This window comes from Bufo bufo, chromosome 9 (genome assembly GCF_905171765.1).
Source record: "Bufo bufo chromosome 9, aBufBuf1.1, whole genome shotgun sequence".
Lineage (NCBI taxonomy): Eukaryota > Metazoa > Chordata > Amphibia > Anura > Bufonidae > Bufo > Bufo bufo.
This window is the reverse complement of record NC_053397.1, coordinates 178,266,412-178,294,024: the sequence shown is the minus strand read 5'-3', so window position 1 is coordinate 178,294,024 and position 27,613 is coordinate 178,266,412. Positions and strand designations below refer to the sequence as shown.

The 27,613-nt window shown below is 43.7% G+C and overlaps 1 protein-coding gene across 1 annotated transcript in view; it reads left to right on the top strand.

The window, feature by feature from the left end:
- ATG7 (autophagy related 7) overlaps window positions 1-27,613 on the top strand; it is a 297,775-nt gene that overhangs the window by 130,509 nt on the left and 139,653 nt on the right. The window contains exon 18 of the mRNA XM_040406900.1: window positions 16,522-16,644. Within this exon, the coding sequence (XP_040262834.1) occupies window positions 16,522-16,644 (123 nt within the window). The remainder of the gene's footprint in view (window positions 1-16,521; window positions 16,645-27,613) is intronic.

Genomic DNA, 27,613 nt, shown 5'->3' with positions numbered 1-27,613 from the left:
TTCACCTGGGTTTCAAATGAGGAGGATGCCAGGATAGTTTGGATGGTCATGTTATATGTTTGTGGGGATATGGTATTGTCATCACCACCCATTACTTATTCCATTGTCATCCGACTCAGTGCAATTTCCCTCAAGTGCGATTCTCCATATTGTTGAGCCCTATTTCAGAGGCTCGTTTTCTCATGTCCTATCCCTTTTGACCAACACTTGTATTTACTGTTCTATGTAATTCAATAAAAGTAATTATTTTTTATTAATAGCATCCTCGTTTTTTGGCGTTTATCATGTGGAGAGGTAGCCACACATACATAGTCCTATTCTTGCATATGCAAGACTTTTTTTGCACCATTTGTTACTACAAACTGTAACAGTGTTCTTGTCATCAATAGTAATGTGCCAAGACACGGATGCCCCCATAAAAAAAACTGTTGTACACTTCCTTTCCTGACAATTGGAAAAAAAATCAAATCATTTGTACATATTCAGCCACAAATCCTTAAGACTCACATATTCTCACTTACCTACATTAAAGCCCTGTCCTCAAGAACACCCCAAAATGGCCAGTTTTGAGCAGCGAATAGGTCATTAGTAAATTAACGGTGGAAGTCTGCCACCCGGGACCCCCTCTGTTCAGCTGTTTGAGAAGGCAATGGTGCTCCTGTGAGCGCCGCGGCCTTCTTGCAGCTTACCAAGCACAGCGCCCTATTCACTTCAATGCGCCTAGGCCATGTGGCCGATGAACGTGACGTCACTTGGCCTGGGGAAAGCTGAGAGAAGGCTGCTAATGTGAGCACCGGTACATTCTCAAACAGCTGATCTGCAGGGGTCCTGGGTGTCAGACCCCCACCCATCAGAAGATAGGTCAGTATATAAGCCTTGAAAAACCCCTGGCGCGTCCCTGTCACCGCCTGCCATTGGCTGCCCACCCCGACACCGGATGTTTTTATTCACGCACGGGGAGAATCAGTGTAAGGGGCCTGGGCATATGGGGGGGGGGGGGGGGGCATTTTCCGGCTCGGATAATCCCTTTAAGTATGTATATTTGGCTATCCTAACAGATGATATAAAAATGTGCAAGGATGCAATAACATGGTCCAAGACGGATACCATTTGGCCTGTTTTTATGCCTTGTTTGGGTTCTTTTTAGCATTACTCTGCTATATTATTGCTGTATCATGGGTTGAATAAGCAATTTAGTGCAGATATATTCAGTATTATTAGCAGTCATAATTCTTCTTCAGACACAAACAATGTGGACATCCTCATCATCACAGTGGCAGTCACATTATGTACTTGCATGGTCTTTTTGACCATAGCTTCACCCCAATTCAGCATCAACTGCAAAGGTTACCTTTAGTGATGAGCGAATCGACTTCAGATAAAACATCCGAAGTCGATTCGCATGACACTTTGTTTGAATACAGTTCGGAGCGAGCTATTTGTAAGACTATTTGTAGTTTTCTTTGGTGCTGTTTTGGAGTACATAGGACTTACTGATCGAATTTTATTTAGCAGGTAGGAGGAGGTGGTCGAACAAAAATAAAAAAAAATCTGCTGTACTGCCACGGTTTTTACTTTTTCATTTTGCAGCCTTTACTGTGAAGAATAAATAACGTTAAAGGCGTTGTCTAAGTTATATTTATTGATGACCTATCCTCAGGATAGGTCATCAATATCAGATCGGCTGGGGTCCGGCACCCCAGCCGATCAGCTGTTTGAAGAGAAGGCGCGCGCCGTGCCAGCGCTGCCTCCTCTTCATTGTTTACCTTCTAGCCGTTGCATCTGCAGCGGTGAGCAGGTTCAATTACACCCAAGCCGTCCCATTCATTTCAATGGTACGGATCGCTTGTATACACTTGTATAGGAGCGATCCGTACCTGAGGATAGGTCATCAATAAATATAACTTGGACAACCCCTTTAATTTCATGGTGTGGGTCAATACTTCTGGCAGACCTTGAGAGACTTTATTTGGTCCCCAGGTGCCATGGCACTCTGCAGTCATGTTGTATGGATTGCTGATTGGGTGACACAGAGCTCCCTCTCTCTAATCACTTAGCTGCGGTAGCAATTGTCTATGACGTTAAACAGAATCTGTCCCCCATGCCACATCCCCTTATTTTTAGACCTGCCGTGAGCGGGGAAAAGTCAGAGAATCGGCTACAAATCCGCTTTGCAACCAAATCTGCAACAGATATGCGCAAAAAAAATTGGCGTTTTTTCTAATAATAAATGACCCCATTATTCTCAATATGATAAGGATATAGACTTTTATTATGGCTTAAGTGTGGAAGAAAAAAAATATTTGAAGACAAAAACCTGGAAGTTTCTCCCAGGATTCAAACCTGGAATCTGTACGTTTAAAAACCATGCGCTTACTACAAAACTATAACATTACCACATAGCGATGTATGTTTTTTCTATGCTTATAAACTAAAACATATTACTTATGTCTTTATAATCCTATATTGTGCTTGTGAATAAAGCAGTAATATGTATATTAGCTTCCTGAGCAGATCTCAGTGTGGTGAAGCTATAGTACATAGTGTAGATGGTAGGACACAGCTCTGCCCTCAGCATATCAATCAAGCGGATGGGGGGGTGCAGGGCACAGGGCATGTGACAAAGCAGTGCTCAAAGGGTTCAGCCCTGCCTCCTGGTGCTCTAACCTCTCATTTGCATATGAATAAAGATGCAGATTTCTCAGCGGCTGTTTAGCATACTGACAAAAGAAAGGTATTGTTGAGCCCTACCAGCCAGTATGTCTGGTTTTATAGGGTATATCCTGGTGACAGAGCCGCTTTGAAGTAATACAATGATCTACAACCTCAGTTCTCAACCTGTGGTATGTGTACCCGGGGGGTTACACAGCATATACATAGGAGGTACTCCTACTGTGTCCTCATCCTGTGCTTTATAATACGTGCAGCACATTGCTGATCATAGCTTTGGGGGTAAATGTTCAGTAATTTGTTTGATTATAGGGATGTCACTTAGGAACATACAATATACACATATCCCATCAGTACAACTATGCTAAAGTCAGCAAATCCTTCCACATAACAGGTAGGATTTAGTGTTAGGTTCCCGTCTTATAGAGATCACCTTGACGTTTGGCAGACGGGCCCAAATAATTTTGTACAAATTGTATTTGCCAAGAATCTAAAATTTGCAAAATAGGTGCAGCATTAGCACCAGAAGGTTTTTCTATAATTATGGCACTATTGTACTTGATTTTTTTCCTGTATGTTTCTAGCCATGGCAGCGTGCATCTACACATTGGGATGTGCTGACTGACCCCCTTTTTTTGCAGTAGCAAATCCTTCCAACCATATCTGTGACTTAAAACTGCATATTTAGATGTCAGAACATATTTTGTGGTTTTCTAAGGCTTCTCAATATACCAAATACAGCGCCGTATTGTATAGCGGCTGTGCCTTGGTATTGCCACTTAATCCCATTCAGCTGCAGAAAAGCCATGTGACCGATACATGAGGAGTCACAGGCCGAACAATAGAGTGCATCCATCACCTGTCGCCTTCCAACAGTGGATCACCATGGGTGCAGGGAGACGGACTCCCACCTATCACATATTGATGGTCTATCGTGACGACAAGACTGACGAAACCCTCTAATATATTTCTGATGTGTCCCTTTAAATAGCAAGTGCCTTTACTTGAAAATAAAATGCGTGTAAATTAGTTGTTCAGGATGCAGTGGGTTAAAATTAAATCAATTTACTAAGTGTAAAATAAATCCACCTTCTCCTAGACGGTCAGTGTTCTAGATCCTCACTAATCGCTAATTACATAGAAAAGGGTTTTGTAACATCCTGTGGGAGAATTGATCCCCTGTGGTCCGTTCTAGCACAGTTATAACACACAAATGGACTTCCTGAGATAAGAGATCTTAGATCAGTGATGGTTACAAATTCGGACCCAGGCAACTCCCTCGTGTTCCTTTCTGGAAAATCTCAGCAAAATGTCCTCTGTCATTTCATGTGGGTGTCCAGGAATATAATCATCTGATGGATTCAGCTCATACTCCACCCTGTCTTAAATGCTGGGAGAAGAATAAAGCTGGGGCCCGCTGCTGTGCTTCTCGAACAGACTGCTGAGTCAAGCCAACTTGTCCCCATGATACATCCTGGAATAGTTTCCTATTATTTTATCTGGGGCTGCTCAGCACGCCGCCTCCTCTATTTCCTCTCCACCATTTGCTTATCTGGCTCTGCGCAGAGAGAGTTCATGTTTCATTTGGGGCTTTGCTGGCTTCTAGTGGCCAGATGATTATATAATATATCTGATGTCGAATATCAAGCATTATGTCTTCTGAAAATGTCCTCATCGGTTACAATCACATTATACATAATGTAAAGATTACTCTTCACCAGTTAAATAGTTGCAAGAAACATTTAAGGCCCTTTCCCACGGCCCGATTGTTGGGCAGATTATTGGGGATGAACGTTCATACAAACGCTCGTTCCAAATAATCTACCCATGTAAAGGAGCTGCCGGTCACGCAATGAACAAGGGAAACACTGCAGACACCTAAATCATCGTTTGTAGGCAGCAGATCATACTGTCTAAACAGCACTCTGCTGGCCAGAAAAGATGAATCTGTATGGGAAAGTGCAATGGCATAAGCGATCTCTCATCCCTATACAGTGGAGGGGATCGCTGCATGTAAATGCAGCTTTTACCTCCACCGATGAGCAAGCAGTCATCTTTACCTTCTCCAGCAGGCCATGTAAACCGGCCTTTGCTTGACCTTTTCAATGGCTCACTTTCTGGGTCGGAACCCTAACAAAATAGGGATAATCTAGTTTGTAAAGCTTGCCTAAGTAGTTGTGTCATCAGAAAATGATGTTTTATTTAAAATAAAGGGGTTTTTCCAAGAGTAAGACAGACCTCCCAGTGTGGTCCACCCACATTGAAGATCATACTTACCTGTTCCCCCGCCGCTGGGTTTGGTGCCTGTCGCACCCTGGCCGGCACTTTCTCTCTCTGCCACGTTGAAATCAACATCGGTCAACGGGGAAGGGGGGGCAGTGTTGGAGGTGTTTTCCAGGCTACAGATATTGACAACCTGTCCTATAGGTCATCAATATCAGATCAGCGGGGGTCTGACTCCCATCACCCCCGCCAATTAGCTGTTCGAAGTGGTGCCTCTGCAAGCGCTGCGTCTCGATACCCCCCTCAAGATATGAACTTCATTATGTAAAGTCTAGCCTAGAAACAAAAAATTACGTTCTCTCCGATGTTTGAAAGTTTCCTATACTTGCAGGCAAAAAATTCATATCAATATGGCCAAGTAGGAAAGTGTTACTACAGCCCTTTACTTAATGTCCCTTTACACGGGCCGATTCTGCAGGCGAAGAGTTCCTTCCCAACAAACGCCTGCTCGTCAGCAATCTCCTCCACAGTGTGGGGAGCAGTGATCGCTAGTGCCGTTGCTCATACAGACTCTTCAGCTGACAGCATAGGCTGTTTACACAGCACGATCAGCTTCCGGGAAACGATGATGTAGGTGTCGGCATGAATGATGCAAGTACCCATTGGGTAATCTGTGGCACCTTGACATCGCTAACAAGCGTTCCTATGAACACTCGTTAGTGATTATCTGTCTGATTATTACCCACTGTAAAGGGCCCTTTATTCCTTTCTGATATCTGCTGTAAGAGCAGATGGAGCGATAACCGGAACTTCGTATCTAAAGAAGAATTGCAAGTGTATGTTGAGGAAACTTTCTGGTTAATCGCTAAGGGAGTGTCTGAGTGTTTAATTCTCCTGGCAGCCCCACCACTCATCTGTATGAAGAGGTCGCAGTGTTCCGGTGAGTGCCGCAATCTGCAAAGAGGCCTCTGTGCTCACTGGAGAGCCACAACATCTTTAAACAACTGATCGGCGGGGGTGCAGGGAGTCGGACCACACCGATCACATACTGATGACCTATCCTGATGAGAATTACATTATACATAATGTAAAGATTACTCTTCACGAGTTTAATAGTTGCAAGAAACGTTTAAGGCCCTTTGCCACGGCCTGATTGTTGGGTAGATTATTGGGGGATGAACGTTCATACAAACGCTCGTTCTCAATATACTGATGTACCTGTATGTTCTATGGCCAGTCTGCCCCTGACCAACAGCAACATTGCTCATGTCTAAACTGCTTTCTGCAACAGGGTTATTCAAATCCCATTCATAACAACCTAACATCAGGTGGTTCAGTTAATCTACTGCATGGACTACAAACGCCAGTACGTGTGAACCTATCCTGAGGATAGATCATCAGTATTAAAAACCCGGAGAACCCATTTAATAAAGTCCTGTTATTACAGCAGCCTTGACACCAGTTCTGTATAATATATACTGTAGATGTGTGCTAACGGGAGGCAGAAGGGGTGGCAAGTAAATGTGAAGTAACAGACTTGTAGAAGCAGAGACTGTGACAATGACATTGTAATGATTTAGTAAAATGGAAAACAGTATAAATGGCTGAACTTTGAAGGGAAGGGCTCCACAAACGTAATGTGTGTATATATATATATATAAGGACCTAAAAATGCTATGAATTTTTTATGCTCACTGGAGGTACAAAAAAAACTTAGTGACCCTGGAAACTTAGTGGCAACTTAGTGACCCTGGAAAAAAAAAGGAAAAGTGGCCCATCCAAATCGAGCAACAGAAGTAGGCGGGCTCAGGGCTCAGTCATGCCATCTGCAGTGCAGGCCACAGGCCTCTTCCACCCTGGAGCCTGAGATGCCTGCATTCCTCTGCAGTGATGGCCAGTTCTCAGTGTTCGCCAGCGAACACATGCGGGCTGCCATCTTTAGTAAGGTAGACTCACCCGTCCGGCGATGCACAGGTAAGCCCTCACCTGTGCCGGGAGCCGGTCTGAAATCAAACGCAGTCACAGGGAGCAGGCAGTTACGAGAACAGCCGCCGGGGGCCTTCATCGGGCTGTTCTCGGAACTGCCTGCTCCCGGTGACTGCGTTTGATTTCAGACCGGCTTCGAGCACAGGCACAGGTAAGGGCTTACCTGTACATCGCCAGACGGGTGAGTCTACCTTACTAAAGATGGCAGCCCGCATGTGTTCGCTGGCAAACAATGCGAACTGGCCATCACTGTTCCTCTGTACACTGCCTCATAGCTTTTAAGTCTAGTGGCCTTTTCCTATAAGGGTGAACTGCGGGGCAGGAAGCTCTGGTTAAAGGTGATACAGTTGAATTCGGAAGGGTATCCGACTGGGTACATAAGTACCTGATGCTCCCATTGTTAATTATTGTTGAAAGCAACAGATCATTAGGTACTCAATGGCCTGAGGAGGGCTCGAGTAGCCCCCTGGGCATTGGCTCACTAGGAAATTTTTCTGTATGGTCTATGGCCAGTCCGCCCCTGACCAACAGCAACATTGCTCATTTCTAAAATGCTTTCTGCAACAGGGTTATTCTCAATCCTATTCATAACAACCTAACATCAGGTTGTTCAGCTAATATACTGCATGGACTACGAAAGCTAGTACGTGTGAACCTAGCCTAATACCGGGATGTTACCAAAAGGATACCGCTTGCACATTAGCTAGCAGCTTTGCATGACTTCTTTTCCTTTTTACCATTTAAGGTGCTTTTATTCCAGTCAGTCTACGCAATGAAGGGGCTTGGTCGGCTCCGAAATTTTCATAACCACCCTTCCAATTAGTATTGAATGAATCCATTTGCTTTAAGTCCAGCGTTGTCCTTACAGGCTCGGCTTCCTTCCTCTGCTCCCTTTCCTGTTTGTGTATGGGAACCTTCCCTCAGTGTGGTAGGACAGGAAGGTCACTCTTTCTATGTAACTCTAAGCCATGCCAGAACCTGGCTACACACAGATTTATTTTTTAGTACATGTAGCCCTTTTTCGTGTTGGCTCTTTTCTTTTCTCGTAATGTTTAGATTTGTATCATAGACTGCAGGAGCCTGTATCAATGGTCCGTGCCGTAAGACAACATCCTGCAAAACAAAGTGTATAACATGAATGACACTGTATCCCAAACGTTGATGTCATTATTTTCTTAGAACAGAAGACGTGAATTGTTATTCATGTTTTTATGGTAGAGTGGTAACAATTTAAATTGTGTTTTGCATTGACTTTTGGAAATGGTGCATATCCAAGAATAGGATTGTTGCCAAACATAAGCCCTTCCATCTAAGACCTCTATTCCTGTTTTAATTGACTTCGTGCCTCAACAAATTGTAATTTTTCATACTTGGTATACATTGTGTATACAAATTAAGTAATTTTTTTTCTCCAGAATCCTCCCAAATATTATTCCCTGTAGATAAATCTGAGGGATGTAAAGACTCCAGTAAGAAATGCAGAAAGTGTACATGGCATCAACCACCAAACTAGCAATACCTGTGGTTATGGTGAGGTGTCCCTGGCATCTGGATTTGTGGTAAATGGGGGGGGGGGGGTCACAGCATATTGGTGAGGTGTGGTCTCCAGGGGCAGACCGGGAACTTACCATAAATAGTGCAGAACCAAATACCATAGTGTAGCACAAAATACTGTAGCCCGCGCCACAATATGAAACTGTATCATGTTCCTGAGGACAGCATTACAGTTGAAGACAAGAGAGCACTTTCTTCTACCAGCCAGGCACATAAGTGCCTGATCCTCCTACATTAATTAATGCTGAGAGCAGAAGATCACTATGTACTTGGTTGGCGGCCAAGAGGAGGGTTTGAGCGACCCTCTGGACATTGGCCCACTGTGAAATTTCCCTGTAGGGTCTTTGGCAAGTCCGCCCATGGTGGTCTCTGTCGCTAATATACTCTGTCAGGGGGACTATGTTTGCCCTGAAGTGCCTAGCCACAAAGTAACCACCCTGACGAGAGCGACCCAATCCAGGACCTGACCCTAGCCCCTGAGCCATTTTCCCTCTGTCACTGATTGTATTGTTATGTGGTGATAGATTTTCTTGATTTTATTCTTCCATTTTCTTTGGAGTGAAATCAGATCAGTAGAAACAATTCTCTCGTCTTTGGTCATGAACTTTTGACTGGGTAAATGTTGGTGTTTTCAGTAAAGAGGCTACCATTTTTGAGTATTAGCAATCCCATTTCTCGATAGTGATGCCAGTGGACACATTAAATTATACCCATCACCCCATAACCAAGCCCACATTATATAATACATGTTCATGTATCACTCATGATACTTCCAGCTTTTGCTCTAGAAAACCGAAAGCAGACGGGTACCACAATTAATAAGATGGATACCACAGCCAGCACATTCAATGAATAACAATGTACATAAAACATGAAGACGAGGGTGGATCTAATGGTGAGCACCCAGAGATGAAGGTACTATTAGCTTTATTAAGAAATATTTAAAGCTATTATTACTTTCCTCCCTGTGTGCTCGCTATTCGTTCCAAACTCATCATTTCATTGTATATCCAGCTTTTGTCCACCATCATTATTGTAGAAATCACTTTCTGCAGGTATTAGCTCTGGTAACTGCATGTTCTATGATGCATTGCATAGGAAAATGAGGCTAGATTACATGAAGCAAAAGTTATAGATATATTGAGTGTTCCAAATTGTGAGCAAAATGCTGGCGAGTGACAAATGCAGGTCTAAGGCACAGGAGAGGCTTTATACTGTGTTTTATGCAGCAGCATGCTTGTCGTAGGCAGTATGTGAACTACACTCCACTGCAAGGAGGAGTAGAGATAAAGGGTAGACAAAAATGTATATCATTAAAAAGAAACAGGAAGAAGCCTGCAGTCACTTCTGGAACAAGAGCACAATATACTGTGCTAAGATTTTCAGTTGTCACCCAGTGTAGAGCACTTTAAAGCTTTCCTCCGAACCTTGATATGTACGGTACAGTCCTTGTCTTGGTTCATCCACTGCAGTTTCCAAGCAGTTTTTATGAGCACTGTTTTTCCTGCAGGGAGGAGCAAAAATATTTAATTTAATACTTTGTGTAGATGTATACCAGGGTTGGGACAATGTATTTGGGTGCCCTAGCCAGAGCAGGCAAATTGCCGTCCCCCTAATCAGTTTACCGTACTTTCTAATAAAGAAATAAACACAATTTAAAAGAAGCGTTCAAGGGGCAGATCCAAATTTATGCAGACTCCGGATCATACCCAAAATGTATGCAGTCCCCAGATTTATGCATACCCCAAACCAGACCTTAAATTTTAGGCAGACTCCAGATGAGACCCCAAATTTATACAGACACAAATTAACCCACAAATTTATACAGACCCAAGTTTATATAGTCCCCAGGTCAGACCTCTTATTTATACAGACCCCAGATAACACCCCAAATTAATACAGAACCCAGATCAGACCCTAAGCTTATACAGGCCCCAAATCAGCCTCCAAATGTATACAAACAACAGATCAGACCCCAAGTTTATACAGTCATCAGATCAGCCTCCAAATGTATACAGACCCCAGATCAGACCCCAAATGTATACAGACCAAAGATCAGACCCCAAATTTATGGAGTCCCCAGACCAGACCCCTAATTTATACAGACGCCAGATCAGACCCCAAGTTTATACAAACCTCAGATCAGACCCCAAGTTTATACAGAATCCAGATCAGAACCCAAATTTATACAGATCCTTCAACAGACCCCTATTGACCCTACAAATCCCCACATCACTCCCTGGTCCCCTAAATGCAGACCTTGTTCATACATTGTGACCTGACGTCACACAGCGTCAGGTCATACTATGTTCCTATGCACAGTGTGTCCTGACACTGTGTGCTGCAAGGGACTACTGCAACGTGAGCACCCTGAGAAGACCAGGGAGTGGTGAGTAATACCAGGGCTAGCACTAGGAGCTCACTATTCATCCCTCCCTGAGCTAAGGCCCCAAATTTATACAGACATGAAATCAGCCCCCAAATTTATACAGACCCCAAGTTCATATAGACCCCAAGTTCATATAGACCCCAGATCAGACCTCTTATTTATACAGACTCCAAAAAAAGACCCCAAATTTATACAGACCCAGATAAGACCCCACATTAATACAGAACCCTGATCAGACCCTAAGCTTATACAGCCACAGATCAGACCCCAGTTTTGCAGACCCCAGGTCAGACCCCAACTTTATACAGACTCTAGATCAGACCCCAAATTTATACAAACCTCATATTAGACCCCAAGTTTACACAGACCCCAGATCAGCCCCTAAATTTAAACAGTCCTCAGATTAGCCTCCAATTTATATAGACTCTAGATCAGACCCCAAATGTATACAGACACCAGATCAGACCCCAAGTTTATACAAACTCCCGATCAGAAACCAAATTTATACAGACCCTTCATCAGACCCCTATAATTCCCCACATCACACCCTGGTCCCCTGAATGCAGACCTTGTTCTTACATTGTGACCTGACTTCACACAGCGTCAGGTCCTAGTATGTTCCTACGCACAGTGTGTCCTGACACTGTGTGCTGCCAGGGCCTGGTGCAACGTGAGCACCCTGAGAAGAAGACCAGGGAGTGGTGAGTAATACCAGCGCTGGCACTAGGAGCTCCATATTCATCCATCCCTGAGCTAGTGAGCTTCATGTACTATTGAGAACTTCAGCGCTCATTATTTAATTGTGCACCCTGCCTCCCTTACGAGTAGCAAGTTAGCACCCTAGGCGGGCCCCTAGCCGTCGTCCAGGGCCCTGCTGTATACAGAACTGGTTTAGTGTATAAGCATTGTAGTTAGTGCATGTCTAACACTAATGTGCATTTTTCTCAAAAATACACCTTAAAGCGATTGTATCATGAAGACTATTTCTGTGCATATGCCCTATTGGAGCATATGCGTGTCATTTAGGTGGGTCCCTTGCTCAGGACACCCCTCTATGAGTCAGAAAGGAGAGCCTCTCCGGTAGACTTGCATTGGATTGACAACCATTTATTTCCCATGCATCAGCTTTTGCAGGGGAAATGTATGGGCAGACATTGATCGATGGTGGGCAGAGATTCCAGACCCATGGTGACAGCTAATCGACGCACTTTAAATACATATCCATGGATTTAGTGAGATATAGTGCTGTATTCAGAAGCTTGTACTGGACTTCAGTCTGTCATTATGTAGGATGAAAGTCGTCATGATTGTCATTCGGGAGCAACATATCCCCCTTCTACAAGGACTGCGGCTTCTTTCAGATCAGAGTTAAATAATTACAGTTTCTTCTGTTATTTCTGCTTTTTGCCCTAACACGCTTGTGATCTGATTTTGGTTTTAGGGCCTGCAGCTTAAGACTGTGACATATTTGTTATATAATTATTATAGACCTTGATCTGGTCTTCTTTGATGTGCACGTTGCAAGTTTTCTTTAAATATCACTTGCTTGTAAAGTTTGCATACTTTCCGTAATTATGCTAACAATCTAGGGACATAGCAATGTGTATGCTCATACCTCTAGTACAGAAACAAAGCTGTTGGTCATGTCATTTTTCTGACTGGTTATGTCACGTCCCTCATAGTTTCAGCCGCCATCTTTTATTGCCTACCCTGGCACCTCTGCAGTTAAAATCTTTCTCCCATAGTAAAACCAGCTGAGATTCGAGTTCCCAGCATAAAGACCCTCTACAGTAAACTGTCGGATGTTTTATCCGGTTTAAAGTTTATCCAGGAATTTGATGACCTATCCTTAGGATAGCTGTTTGATAAAGACACCTGCGAGTGTCGAAACGCGTCACAGGATTATGGGACAATAAACAAGAACCTTTTGCAGACAACTTACAGTGAGTGCCAGTCCTTTCTCGTTCTTGTGATTCTATCCTCAGGATAGGTCATCAATATGATTTAGGCGGCGGTCCGATTCCCAGGAACTTCCCCCCCCCACACACACACGGTCAGCTTTTGAGAGAGGCCTCAGCACTCTATTAGCGCCAGGGACATTACTGTACATTGGTCACATGGCCTAGGCCAGTGATGGCTAACCTCCGGCACTCCAGCTGTGGTGAAACTACGACTCCCAGCATGCTCCATTCATTTCTGTGGAGTTCTGAGAACAGCCAAGCAAGTGTGCATCTTGGGAGTTGTAGATTTACCACGGCCCCAGTGCTGAAGGTTAGCCATCACAGTCCTAGGCATAGCGCAGTCCCATTTAAGTGTATTGGGCTGAGATACAATACTAAGCACAGCGCTGTGCTGGGTAAGTTGTGTTGACATCACAGCACCCACTGGAGCTCTGATGAGTGCAGCGGCCTCTTCAAGCAGCCGACCGCCAGAGGTGCCAGGAGTTGGGCGCCGTCTATGTGATATTAATGACCTACCCTGAAGATAAGGCCTCATGCACACGACCTTGATGTTTTTTGCGGTCCGCAAACCGCGGATCCGCAAAAAATGGAAGCCGTCCGTGTGCCTTCCGCAATTTGCGGAACGGAACCGGCGGCCTATCGTAGACATGCCTATTCTTGTCCGCAAAACGGACAAGAATAGGACATGCTATATATTTTTTTGCGGGGCCTCGGAACGGAGCAACGGATGCGGACAGCACACAGAGTGCTGTCCGCATCTTTTGCAGCCCCATTGAAGTGAATGGGTCCGCATCCGAGCCGCCAAAACTGCGGCTCGGATGCTGACCATAAATACGGTCGTGTGCATGAGGCCTAAGTCATCGATATCAAATTCCTGGATAACCTCTTTAGGGTATACCAGCAAAATAGTTTTTTTTTTTTTTTCCTAGAATTACTGCGTAGTAACTTTATAATAAAACATAAAAAAGTTAAAAAGTAAAACAGTTGTCAGTGCAGGAAAGCCATTTTCACATACCCTATTAGGGTATTCGGAGTTAAAAGGATTGTGCGAAGTTCTGAAGTGATCTCCTAACCACAGATTAGGGGATTATCATCTAATAAGTGGGACCTCCGATGATCACGAGAATTGAGGTCTCCTCCCCTGTATTAATGGAGCGTCAGGACGCGCATGACCTCGACCACTATATTCATATCAATAGGACTACCGGAAATAACCAATATGTGTAATCGCCTATCTCCAGACGTCCCACAGAGAATGAATGGCGTAGCAGCAGTCTAGTACGACCTGCCGCTCTTTTCATATGAGGTGATAAGACCCCTGATCAGTGTATGTCCCAGCACACAGACCACCATCAATCTTGTAATAGAAGGGGTCTGTTATTCAGGATCTTCAGCTCTTGGTCAGATTGGAGAGCGATGACTCTGGGGACCCGTCCTTTCCTACATTATATAGACATCCCATTGATTTCAGTGGGGAATGTAAATCCTAATTTCCCTTGTGGTGGCCCTGTAGTGAATGCTTACTGCTAGTCTCAAGAGGTGTGCACTTTGTGACCTCCTAAGGTCTAAGGACATTTCAAAGACCGTTCAAAGCGGAGATCACCTTTAAAGTGGGTATACCTGCCTAACCATATGCACTACTTAAAGGGAACCTGTCGTGTTGAACGTGGTGTCTGAGCTGCAGGTTCAATGTTACAGAGCAGTAGGTGCTGAGAAGATTGACAGATAGTTTGGTGGAAAAAGATTCAGTTTAACTTGTAACTTATTCATTTATATTTCTGCTCATTTTGGGTTTTGAAGTCAAGGAGGAAGTCCTGTCAGTGATTGACCGCTATCTTTGTATACACAGTCGGAGAGAAGGCCGGCCGATCACAGATGAGACCGCCTCTTGGACTTCAAAAGCCAAAATAAGCAGAAATTTAAATGTATTAAATACAAGTTTTATTGAATCTTTTTCCACAAAACTATATATCAATCTGCTCAGTTCCTCCTGCTCTATAATGGGCTGCCTGCAGCTCAGACACCACCTTCAACATGACAGGTTCCCTTTAAGGGTCCATTCACACGTCCGCAAAATGGGTCCACATCCGTTCCGCAATTTTGCGGAATGTGTGCGGACCCATTCATTTTCAGTGGGGCCGGAATGTGCTATCCGCATCCGCATTTGTGGATCCACACTTCCGTCCCGCAAAAAAATAGAACATGTCCTATTCTTGGCCCACAATTGCAGACAAGAAAAGGCCTTTTCTATGAGAGTGCCGGCAATGTGCGGCCTGCAAAATGTGGAACGCGCATTGCCAGTGTCCGCAAAACACATACGGACGTGTGAATTGGACCCGAAAGGTGTTTTTTCATTAAGGCAACCCCTTTAGCAGTTGAGGTGAGCTGATCTGATCTTACCCAGCTGCCAACCTGGGAAAACACAGTATCGCGTGCTAACCCTTAATAGGTTCTCTTAAAGGGCCACAACTATGCTTTATTTCATATTGACATATTAAAATGACTGCAAAATTAAACCCAATTTAAGAGGATTTCTGGGAGTTAGATATCGATGACCTATCTTCAGGATAAGCCATTACTATCAGATCAGTGGGAGCCCAGCACCCCCGCCAACCAGCTGTTTGAAGAGGTCATGGCACTCCAATGAGCACCTCTTCTTAGGCCAGTGGCGTTAATCGGTCACATGACCTAGGCGGTGCATCTCTTCCCATTCAAGTGAATGGGCCTCAGCTGCAGTACCACGCACAGCCGCTATACAATGAATGATGCTGTGCTTAGTAAGGCTGCTTTCACATCCGGCAGAGGATCTCAAAACTGGAATTAAACTGTACCGTTTTGTCCATTCTTTGTCAATGGGGACAAAACTGATCAGGATGCATACCTGTTCATCCGTTCTGTTTTTTGTTTCGTTTTGGTGCCAGACACAAAACTGCTGCAAGCTGTGGTTTTATGTCCGGTTTGCTAATCAGAACAAACCGGATCTGGCATAAAAATCAATGTTGCCGGATCCTTTTTTTTTGGTTAGCGAACAAAAACTGATCCGGCGCCCATTGACTTTTAATTTGTTGTTCAGTTTTGATTTAATACAATCGGATACAGACAAAGCGAATGCATCTGGATGTAATAAATGGCAAATAATGCAGATATGACAGTAGCCCGCAGCTATGTGGCCTCTTCTGACAGCTGCTTGGCGAAGGCCTCCACCAATCAGATATTGGTGACCTATCCTGGGAGTAGGCCATCAATATTAAACACCCCTTTAATTAATTATTTTTAATCATTTTGATTATCTGGTCACCATCTACCACGCTCTCTGACCAGTAATGTAGAAGGCATCTCCATGGGACAATGAATCCATCTGAAGGCGCCGTAGCCGCCGTCGTCCCTTTTCTTGGATTGTTCAGAACAAACATGATGCTCCGTCCTTGCAGTGTGTCTTCCTGCAGACAATAACTTCAGGACAAATATAAAAACATTCAAGGTCGTTTTGTACTCTGGGCAGAAAAGCAATTTATCTCTGAAAGAGCAGTAAAAGTATCACAATGTTCCCTGCTTTCTGGCGGTTTAGTCCAGTGCTTGCATTCAGGTGACAGCTCTGAAACTGGTTACCCAAGATCAACTGTATCATCCATTAGTCGACTGTGGAGTTGACCTTTGAGCCGCTGTTACACCTCTTTACTGTAATCTGTAGGTGATTGATGGCACTTCTTATACTAATGCTTGCTTCTGTCTTTTTAGGTGATTGATCAGTATGAGAAAGATGGCTTCCAGTTCTTGGCCGAAGTTTTCAACTCTTCGCATTCCTTTCTGGAAGATTTAACCGGCCTTACGTTATTGCATCAGGAGACGCAGGCAGCGGAGGTCAGAATTATTTAAGCCTTTTCTGTAACCCAATAGCCGGGCAATTGTTTCGAATGTATGTTTTATTTAAAAGAATATGCTCCCCCGTGAAAAATAATTCCAGGAATGCGAGAGAGAAAAAAATAATTATAATGATGGTGAAATCCACATAGGTTCAAAAGGAAACGGTCACCTTACAGAGTCCATGGTGTTAGGCCATCCATAAGAAGCCTTCAGAAGCAGGGGTTAATTCATTCTCTACCACCATTTTGTGACTGTGGGAGCCGAACAATTTATGGTGCGTCATATACTAATCTTAGCCAGTCAGTCATTTCGGAAATGGTCTGTGTATAAGGAGGAGAAGAGATTGCCAGAGGAGCTTTGATAATCTATTGCTATAACTGATAGATACATGATTTAAAGGGGTTGTCTCACTTCAGCAAATGGCATTTATCACGTAGACAAAGTTAATACAAGACACTTTCTAATGTATTGTGATTGTCCAAATTGCCTTCTTTGCTGGCTTGATTCCTTTGTCCACCACATTATACACTTCTCGTTTCCATGGTTACGACCACCCTGCAATCCAGCAGTGGTGGCCGTGCTTGCGCGTTGTAGGAAAAGTGGCCGGCCTCTCTGATGGCCCGGGCCATGGGGGACACACACAGGGCAGCACTTTTTCCTGTATTGTGCAAGCACGGCCACCGTCCCTGGACTTCAAGGTGGTCGTAACCATGGAAACCAGAAGTGCCTAATGCAATGGAAAAATGAATCAAGCCAAGCTGAATTGAGACAACCCCTTTTAATTAAAAATGAATGCCTACATTTAAGGTTCACTCACCTAGGATCAAAAAGAAAATCAGTTCTGGATTTCACTACAAATTCTTCAACAAATCTACGTTAAAATCCACACCACCATAGTGATCCCTGCTATATAAGATAGGGCCAAGGGCTATCCATAGTATTCAGTATATTGGGCAGACTAGATGGGCCAAATGGTTCTTATCTGCCAACACATTCTATGTTTCTATGTTTCTATGTTTCTATTGTGCAGACCAGCCAATGCCAACCAGCACATTAGCGGCGTTCATGTATTTGATGGACATTCTGAGAGGCAATCAAAAGAAGACCCGGGGTGCCATAACATGTATAGAACAGCAATATCTAGAAATAGGAGGATTAAAAAAAATAGTCCAATTGAAAACTTGATCTCTAACGGAGAATGGGGCAAGCCTATTAAGGCTACTTTCACACTTGCGTTTGGTGCAGATCCGTCATGAATCTGCACAGACGGATCCGTTCAGATAATACAAACGTCTGCATCCGTTTGTATTATCTTTAACATAGCCAAGACGGATCCATCTTGAACACCATTGAAAGTCTATTGTGCCAGATTTTGTCATAGAAACCGTTTGGCTCAGTTTTGTCAAGCGGACAGCAGAACGCTGCAGGCAGCGTTTTGGTGTCCGCCTCCAAAGCGGAATGGAGACGGAACGGAGGCAAACTGATGCATTCTGAGCGGATCCTTTTCCATTCAGAATGCATTAGGGCAAAACTGATCCGTTTTAGACCGCTTGTGAAAGCCCTGAACGGATCGCGCAAACGGAAAGCCAAAACACCAGTGTAAAAGTAGCCTAACAAGATACTATCAAATTTTTTTTTTTCATATTTTGGAGGATCACAAACATCAGTGCTATAATACCGCATAGTTGCCTGTAGCAACCAATTGAATTACAGCTTTGGCAGGTTGAAAAATAAGTTTATTGAATTACAAAATTTCTATGGCACCCCCATACACAACTCCTTGCACTATTTTTCGAAATCCCTGTTGTCTGTGTTAGATCCGGAATGGTCCGTCCGCCATTGTTCGGCTAGTTACAAGAGCTGCCTGTCATTGTCCTGCTAACAAGCAGTAGCCTGGAAGCTGATACTTTACTGATTTTGAAGTAGTTTTATTTGCCGATGTTTCTCTCCTGAATATCGCTGTGCTAGATCCAGTTCCTCTTACTATAAATCTCACAGCCTCAGCCTGTCTGCCAATAATAGAGCCATGGCTTATGTTACTGCGGGAGTTATTTGAAAACCACCGCTTACCTCATCTCCTAAGATAGCTTCCACCTGACTGCAGAGATTTAATTCTGTTTGCTCTTGTATCCAGTGTCAGGAGTCTGTAAACTGTTGATCATTGTGAGAAGGATCTTACTGTGTCAGGAGCTTATTAAGAAGTTGTTCAGGATGGAGCATCATTTGCTTCCTGGTTAAATGACAGTGATGGTCCAACTTCAGGAAATTAACTTAATAGTCACTAACTTTTCATACACCTTTCCATAAATCAATAGTACAAGCGACCACAAGAAACTTTCTAATATGTTTTATCAGTGAGAAATGTTACATTTGTGACCTGCCCGCAGGATCTGATCTGTGGGAGTCTGACACACAGCACCCCTGGCGATCAGCTGTTTGAAGAGGCGGTGGCGCTCCATGTGAGCGCTACTTCCTCTTCATTACACTGCCCGTCCTCTTCGAAGCGAATGTAATTACAAGTACTCGCTCATTCAAGAGAATTCAAGTACTTGTAATTACACTGCACTGCCCAGACTATTGAGACAACGCGCAGTGTAATGAAGAGGAAGTAGCGCTCGCATGGAGCGCCGCCTCCTCTTCAAACAGCTGATCGGCGGGGTTGCCGGGTGTTGCACCCCCGCAGATCAGATATGAGGATAGGTCATCACTATATACTGCCTGCACAACCCCTTTACGTTTACACCATCTAGAGGATTATTAAATCTGAAGCAAAATATAATCGATAGTCTTGTTGTTTTAAAATAAAGCTACTCTGTTGGAAAAAAAAATCCTCGTCGTGCTGCTGAATCGGGAATGACCACAAAAAAAAAAAAATATACATAATTGTGAAACGAATAAGCTAAAACAGGGTGGGGGTCAGGGGCGTATCTATAAGGGGAAGTGGCTGCTTTAGGGCCTGAACTCAGAAGGGGCTCGTCCGGAAGTAGGACTAAAAGATTTTGTCAGGGCCCCCTCAACAGTATTATACAATGACATTATATACCGTGACAGTATATTCAGTGACATGACATACAGTATATACATGTAGAAAACGGACAGAGCGGCTTCCGGACCTAGTCTGAATGAGAGATCTTGACTAGCCACAGGAGTGGGGGTTGCATGGGAGGAAGGGGTTGCAAAAAAGTTGCTGTGTTGGGGGGGTCCCCGTTCAAAAATTTGCTGTAGAGCCCAGTCATTTCTAGTGTAGCTGTCTGTCTCTCAAGCCCAGCTGCACATTATGCTGCTATGTTATAGTCCTGACTGTTCAGGACTGTTCTTAGATCATCTTAGCTTAGCTGCAGAGCTCTCCTTCATTTCACAAACTGTAACTAACAGGAACATTGTCTACCATGTTATAGATACAGTGGAGGTGCAGCATGTTCACGGATTACTAGGTCACTGCCTCTCCTCTCTTTGCATCCCCTCGTAGTGCACAGTAGTACATGTTATTTTAGCAATATCTCTCTGTTTTAAGGTGCATTTATACCTGCCGAGAAGCAGTAGATCATCTGGAAGGAGTTGTCCGTTCCCGACAGTCGGCTGCTCGCTCAGTGGCGGTGAAGTATGAGGATGAGTGATGACTATTGCAATCGCTTTTCCTCATACAGCTGCATTGTTTCTGGACAGCACGATCTGCTGCCCAGAAACGATAATTTAGGTGCCTGCATTGTTTCACCTGATGAATGAGCATTTCGTTTTTTCATCGGATGATCTGCTGCACCTTTACATAGGCAGATTGTCAGTAACAAGCGTTTGCAGGAACGTTTGTTGCCCAATTATCTACACGTGTAAATCGACCTTTACTGTCTATCTGCTCTTGCTACTGACATCTGCAGGGAGGAAGTAAAGGACTGCAGTAATTCACATCTACTCTTCCAGCCCACATTGAAATAAATGGTGTGTAGACAGGACATCACACTTCCAGCCAGGTGGGAACCGGAAGAGGCAGAGTCGGGAGCCACATTGCAGGAACCGGGTAACCAGACCAGCTAACTGGCTGTGGACATTTATTTTTTTATTTTTTTATCAGGTCTCCGCCAAACCCTATAAGTCATGAGAAGAAATGCTTAGATCAGGATCTTTTGTTATTGTAATGATTTCACGTGACATCTCTCCTCACGTTTGGCAACCGACTTCCTGGGTCTTGTTACAACGTGTTTTAGGATCTTAGAAAGAATTTTCGTTGTGTTTATTGAAGAGAGAAAAAGTTTCTTAGCAACAGTAAGACAATTATCTACAGGCACATAAAAAGAGACATTGCTGGAGCGCTTGGATTTATTATCTCTCTGCTGCCGGCTGTTAGAAATGGAAACCCCAGCCCTCAATTATACAAGGGTGTAGAGGACAATCCTAGTGTGTCATCGGCCCACAGTAAAAATTTAATCAAAATTTATTAGTGCTCCTTTAGATTACTGACGATTCAGCAGAAAGCTTGGGCTGCGAATGATTTTTTATTTAATTTTTTAATTAGGCTAAACGATTTTGCACATAATTGTAATTTTTTTATATGCTTATGAGGGTTTATTTTTAAGAATTTTCAAATGGACCAATGCACAGGGCTAATGCCAGATCATTGCCTGCTTGTTCATCTCCCTTCACATGCATCAACCCTCCCCAAAACTCAACAGCTGTTGGTTCCCCCTCCAACATGTAGCTTGATAAAGGACAAGAGACAACACATGCACACAGCCAAGAATCGGGAGACATAGGTGATCGACAGATAGATCTCTGCTGTGTGTCGCCAGCCTTAATCAGGTTTGATAAATTAAAGGGGTTTCCTGAGTGTTTTATACTGATGACCTTTACTCAGGATAGGTCATCAGCATCTGATCAGTCGGGTTCTGACACCCCAGCCGATCAGCTGCTTAAAGAGGCTGTTGCCCATTAGTGAGTGCAGTGACCTCCTTGCAGCTTACCCTAGACCAGTGACGTCACGTTCATCAGTCACTTGGCCAAATGAATGGGGCTGAGCTATGATGTGCTTGGTTAGCTGCGAGGAGGCCATGGCGCTCACTAGAGTGCTGCAGCCTCCTTAAACAGCTGATGGGCAGGGGTCCTGGGAGTTGGAGTCCCAACAATCAGATACTAATGACCCATCTTGCGGATAGGTCATTTGTTTTAAAGACTTGGAAAAAGCTCAAATTGTATATACCGTATTTTTCGCCCTATAAGACGCACCAGCCTATAAGACGCACCTAGGTTTTTGAGGAGGAAAATAAGAAAAAAATTTTTTTAACCAAAAGGTGTGCTTTTAGTGGGTTTTAAATTAATGGTGATCTGTGCATGACACTATTATGGGGGATCTGTGGATGATGCACTGTCATGTGGGGGACCTGTGGATGGCACTGTTATTGGGGATCTGTGGTTGGCAATGTTATGGGGGATCTGTGGATTGCACTGTTATGGGGGATCTGTGGATGGCACTGTTTATGGGGGCATCTGTGGATGGTACTGCTATGGGGTGGGTGATCTGTGGATGGCATTGTTATGGGGTGGGGGATCTGTGGATGGCATTGTTATGGGGTGGGGGATCTGTGGATGGCACTGCTATATGTCATCCACAGATCCCCCTCATAAGTGTCCCCCAATACACCGGCCCTCTGCTCACTGCAGTATTTATAAACATTAATCCTTATCCTGTTAATAAGTTTAACTAAAGCTGCGCTCTCCCCTGTTCCCCTGTATCAGTACAGTCTTACGAACAAGCTTCCATAGCAGGCAGAGCGGACGGCAGCAGTAACGTCACTCTCTGACGTCGCGCGCCTGCTCCGCCTGCTTCATTCATAAAGTAGCCCCGCCCCTAGTTCCGGACTCCAGCCCCTCCTCTCTCCCGACTGCGATGTAAAATTGAAGCATTCGCCCCATAAGACGCAGGGGCATTTTCCCCCTTTTGGGGGGGAAAAAGTGCGTCTTATGGGGCGAAAAATACGGTAAAAGAATTAAATTAATGGCTTAACCAACCTGGGAAACTGTGAATCGGTGCATGCCCCGCGACTCACCCCAGCGTCGTGTGAAAAAGATTAGAAGAATACTTGGTTTGGGGGGGCACTCCGCTATCTAGTGCTGTATGGACTAATTTAAGTCGTCTTGGTGTACAACGATCAATTTATTAAACAACACACATACAGTCCTGATCAAAAGTTTAAGACCACTTGAAAAATGGCAAAAAATCATATTTAGCATGGCTGGATCTTAACAAGATTCCAATTAGAGCTTCAACATGCAACAAGAAGAAATGGGAGTGAGACAAAACATTTTTTGAGCATTCAATTTAATGAAAACAACGAATAAACTGAAACAGGCTGTTTTTCAGCTGATCAAAAGTTTAGGACCACACCTCCAAAAAAAAACTAACCCCCCCCAAAACAGAAATCCAACTTCCAAACATGAACTCCGTAATGAGTAGCTCCGCCGTTATTGTTTATCACTTCCAAAATTTGTTTCGGCATGCTTGATGCAAGCGTTTCCATGAGGTGAGTGGGAACATTTCTCCAAGTGGTGAAGACGGCCGCACTGTCTGGAACTGTTGTCCATTTTTGTAAACTTCCCTTGCCATCCATCCCCAAAAGTTCTCAATTGGATTTAGATCAGGGGAACACGCAGGATGGGCCAAAAGAGTGATGTTATACTCCTGGAAGAAGTCCCTTGTCCTGCGGGCATTGTGTACTGTAGCGTTGTCCTGTTGAAAAACCCAGTCGTTACCACACAGACGAGGGCCCTCAGTCATGAGGAATGCTCTCTGCAACATCTGGACATAGCCAGCGGCCGTTTGACGCCCCTGCACTTCCTGAAGCTCCATTGTTCCACTGAAGGAAAAATCACCCCAGACCATTATGGCGCGACCTCCACTGTGGCGCGTAGAAAACATCTCAGGTGGGATCTGCTTGTCATGCAAGTAACGTTAGAAACCATCAGGACCATCAAGGTAAAAAAAATTCTTATCAGAGAATAAAACTTTCTTCCACCTTTGAATGTCCCATGTTTGGTGCTCTATTGCAAAGTCCAAACGAGCAGTTCTGTGGCGTTCAAGGAGACGAGGTCTTTGAAGACTTTTTTTGTTTTTGAAGCCCTTCAGTCTCAGATGCCGTCTGATGGTTATGGGGCTGCAGTCCACACCAGTAAGGGCCTTAATTTGGGTCGAGGATCGTCCAGTGTCTTGACGGACAGCCAATTGGATCCTCCGGCTCAGTGCTGATGACATTTTTTTGGGTCTTCCACTTGACTTTTTTGTTCCATAACCCTCAGGATCATTTAAGAAACTCCAAATGACTGTCTTACTGCGTCCCACCTCAGCAGCGATGGCGCGCTGTGAGAGACCCTGCTTATGCAGTTCAACAACCAGACCACGTTGAAAAAGGGAGAGTTTTTTTGCCTTTGCCATCACAACGTGTGACTACCTGACAGAAAATGACAATGAAATCACATCTTTGCACAGATTTGGCCTTTTAAAGGCATGTGGTCCTAAACTTTTGATCAGCTGAAAAACAGCCTGTTTCAGTTTATTCGTTGTTTTCATTAAATTGAATGCTCAAAAAATGTTTGGTCTCACTCCTATTTCTTCTTGTTGCATGTTGAATCTCTACTTGGAACCTTGTTAAGATCCAGCCATGCTAAATATGATTTTTTTGCCATTTTTCAAGTGGTCTTAAACTTTTGATCAGGACTGTATATATAAAAACGTATAACATACGTTGGTGTGAGACACCTACAATGTGCTTAGGGTCAAAAATGCCTGTATTAAAAGCAGTTGATCAATCTCTTGCGATAATCAAAATTAAAAATACGGTAAATAAAAATGAAATAGAATAAAAAAGGAAAAAATAGAAAAAAAATAGTAATAATAAAAAGTAAGAATATATGATATTAGGAGCAAACTTATTGAATATAAAAATGTGTATATATGGTAAATAAAGAGGATAAAAAAAAATCACTTTTGCTGCGCTCACCGACTGTATGAAGCTTGTTGTAAAACAAAACACGCAATGCAGCAGCTCTCTGCAAACCAAATAAAATACAAAAATGCATAATAATTGCTAGTGTTCTAAATTAGAGATGCTTGGCAAATACATTTTGTACAAAATTATTTGGGCCCGTCTGCCGTGGGTCAAGGCGATCTCTGTAAGACGGGTTCCTAACACTAAATTCTACCTGTTGTGTGCCATGACGGCCACCATACAATTCAGGGAGTGTAGGTTCCACATGCATGCTGGGCCTGCTTTAATTTCTGTCATCTTTGGTGCCAAAATGGCCTCCATTATATCCAAGGAATGCAGGTACCAACATGCATGCCAAGCCCACTCCACGCCACTCCTGGTGCCAAATGATGCTTGTTGGCGTATTTCTTCTCTGGAGGGATGCTGGGCCAGGCGATTAGCTTTTTTGGACTTCAGAAGAGATGTTTATGCTTATTCGTTTATTCCTTTCACTGCTAGGTTTCTATAAATTGTATATATTACAGGTGGTTCTGTGGTTGTACAATTTCCTGCCCAAATACACCTTAAATGCCATGAGGGTCTACGTGCCACAGCAAGAGTGCCAGTATAGACTTTCTGCCTCTTTAGTACGTATTATTGGTCCTTGGCAATACGGAAGTCAGTGGGCAAGTCTGGTCCTGCCATTATGTGTTGGATCTCATGATATCAGGCACTTTCAAATTGTTAATCTCTCCGCAAACCCTTCTGTGAACAGTCAGTCATCAAAACGCCAGTTTCCAGACACAAAGACCATTGTTAACGAAATGCTTTGCTTTGAGGTGGAAATGCGTCACGAGCCACCGCATCCTGGCTTTGCACACACATGCTGTGCTCTCCTCTATTGCATATTAAAGCTAAAGATTATTTGTGTAACGGTAAATGTATCTTTATATCAGTTACAGAGATAACCATTACAGAAAAGAGAAAATTAAGAATTGGCTGATATGGTTTAATTGTGCTTAATTTTAATGTAAATTTGCTGCACAAAAAGAAGAGTAAGAAAGTAGGAGAAAAATGAAGAAGATAACGGGGGGGATTTATCATGAGGGGAATATCTGAAGTCACTTTGTGTTGTAGTTTATGCCAGATTTATCAAATGTCACATGTTTTTTGATACATTTGTCTTATTCTAAAACCTAACACTTTTTTGTCTAGAAAAGATATTCCAGCTTTTCTATTCCACCCTCCTTCTGGGTAGAGATTGCGACTTTTTAAAAGAGTCTCAATGATAAATCTGGAGTGAAACTCGGTAACATAGCTAACCACATCCATTTTTCCCCTCGCATTTCAAAAACTGGAGTGAGTGGTGTAAAACAATGCAAAAAGTCATAAAATATTTGCGCAAGTGAGTGAAAAAAGTTGCAAAAAAAAATCTATTTTGTAACTTTTTGAAGCCAGAATTGGAAGGCGTGGTAAATCAGGGCCAATGTTTTAGTCAAACATAATATGATTTTTGGTAATTTTGCAATAAAACAAGTCTACATTTTTGTATTGGTCTGACAGTGTACAACACAGATCTTTTAAAGTGTTTTTTTTTGTTTTGTTTTTTCTTACTGATGACCTGTCCTCTGGATAGGTCATCAGTATCTGACCAGTGGGGTTCTGCCACCCGGGACCCCTGGTGATCAGCTGTTTGAGAAGGCATCGGCTCTAAGATATTGATGGCCTATCCTCATGATAGGTTGTCAGTATCAGATTGGTGGTTGTCCTGCACCCGGCATCCCCACCGGTCAGCTGTTTCAGGCAGTAGGGGAAGGCTCCATGCACTGTGTAATTTTTGGTGTCGGCATACTGCAGCTCATTGCTCATTCACTTGAATGGGAGCTGATCAGTACCATGGCATTGCCTCTACTCGTTGGAAAGAGCCTTCTACCTATGACTCTGTCCACTGTATAGTTTCTGGCACTGGTGGCTGCCCAAATCAGCTGATTAGTGGGGGGTGACGGGTGTCTAACTCCTGCTGATCCGATATTGATCACCTATCCTGAGGATAGGCCATCAGTACCTAAGAACCAAATAACCCCTTTAATACAGCAATATATAGTGTTGTCACTGTGTACCCAATATCAGACAACACACACCACGTTCTCCAGGCTTTGTTCCACTTAAATGCAACTTTTCTTTTACTGATATAACGAGTTCTCATTAGAAGTAGTTTTATTCTTATAGTATAAGTTTGAAGTATGTTTTAACTGAGGCCGGCAAGCTCTCAAGATCCTAAATGTGCTAGACTTCACACACTTTAAAGGGACACTGACAGGCCCTATAAACATATTTCGATATTCCTATGCAGTCATAGATCTATTAAAGTGTATTCCAATGATATAAGAGTACCCCCTGTCCGCATTGTAAACCATGTAAAAACAACTTTATATTCATCTGTCAATCACATTCCTTTGTGCCCATGGGGCGTTTTTTCTCCTACCTTCGTGCCCAGCCGCGCCCCAACTGTCGATTCCTACCACCGCCCAGCTCATTATTATTCACTGCGCTGGGCGGCTCTTACATTCCTCCATCCTGTCAGATCCCGCGCATGCCCGATAGAGACTTATGGGCATCGGCCTCAATCGGATCATCTGCGCATGCGCCGGATACCTGTATCCGGCACCCTCCCAAGCCTGAAATTGAATGCGCCTGGGTCCCGTTTTCTTCTATGCGGCTGCTCTGTGTCTCTATCGGGCATGCGCGGGATCTGACAGGATGGAGGAATGTAAGAGCCGCCCAGCGCAGTGAATAGTAATGAGCTGGGTGGTGGTAGGAATCGACAGTTGGGGCGCGGCTGGGCACGAAGGTAGGAGAAAAAACGCCCCATGGGCACAAAGGAATGTGATTGACAGATGAATATAAAGTTGTTTTTACATGGTTTACAATGCGGACAGGGGGTACTCTTATATCATTGGAATGCACTTTAATAGACCTATGACTGCATAGGAATATCTAAATATGTTTATAGA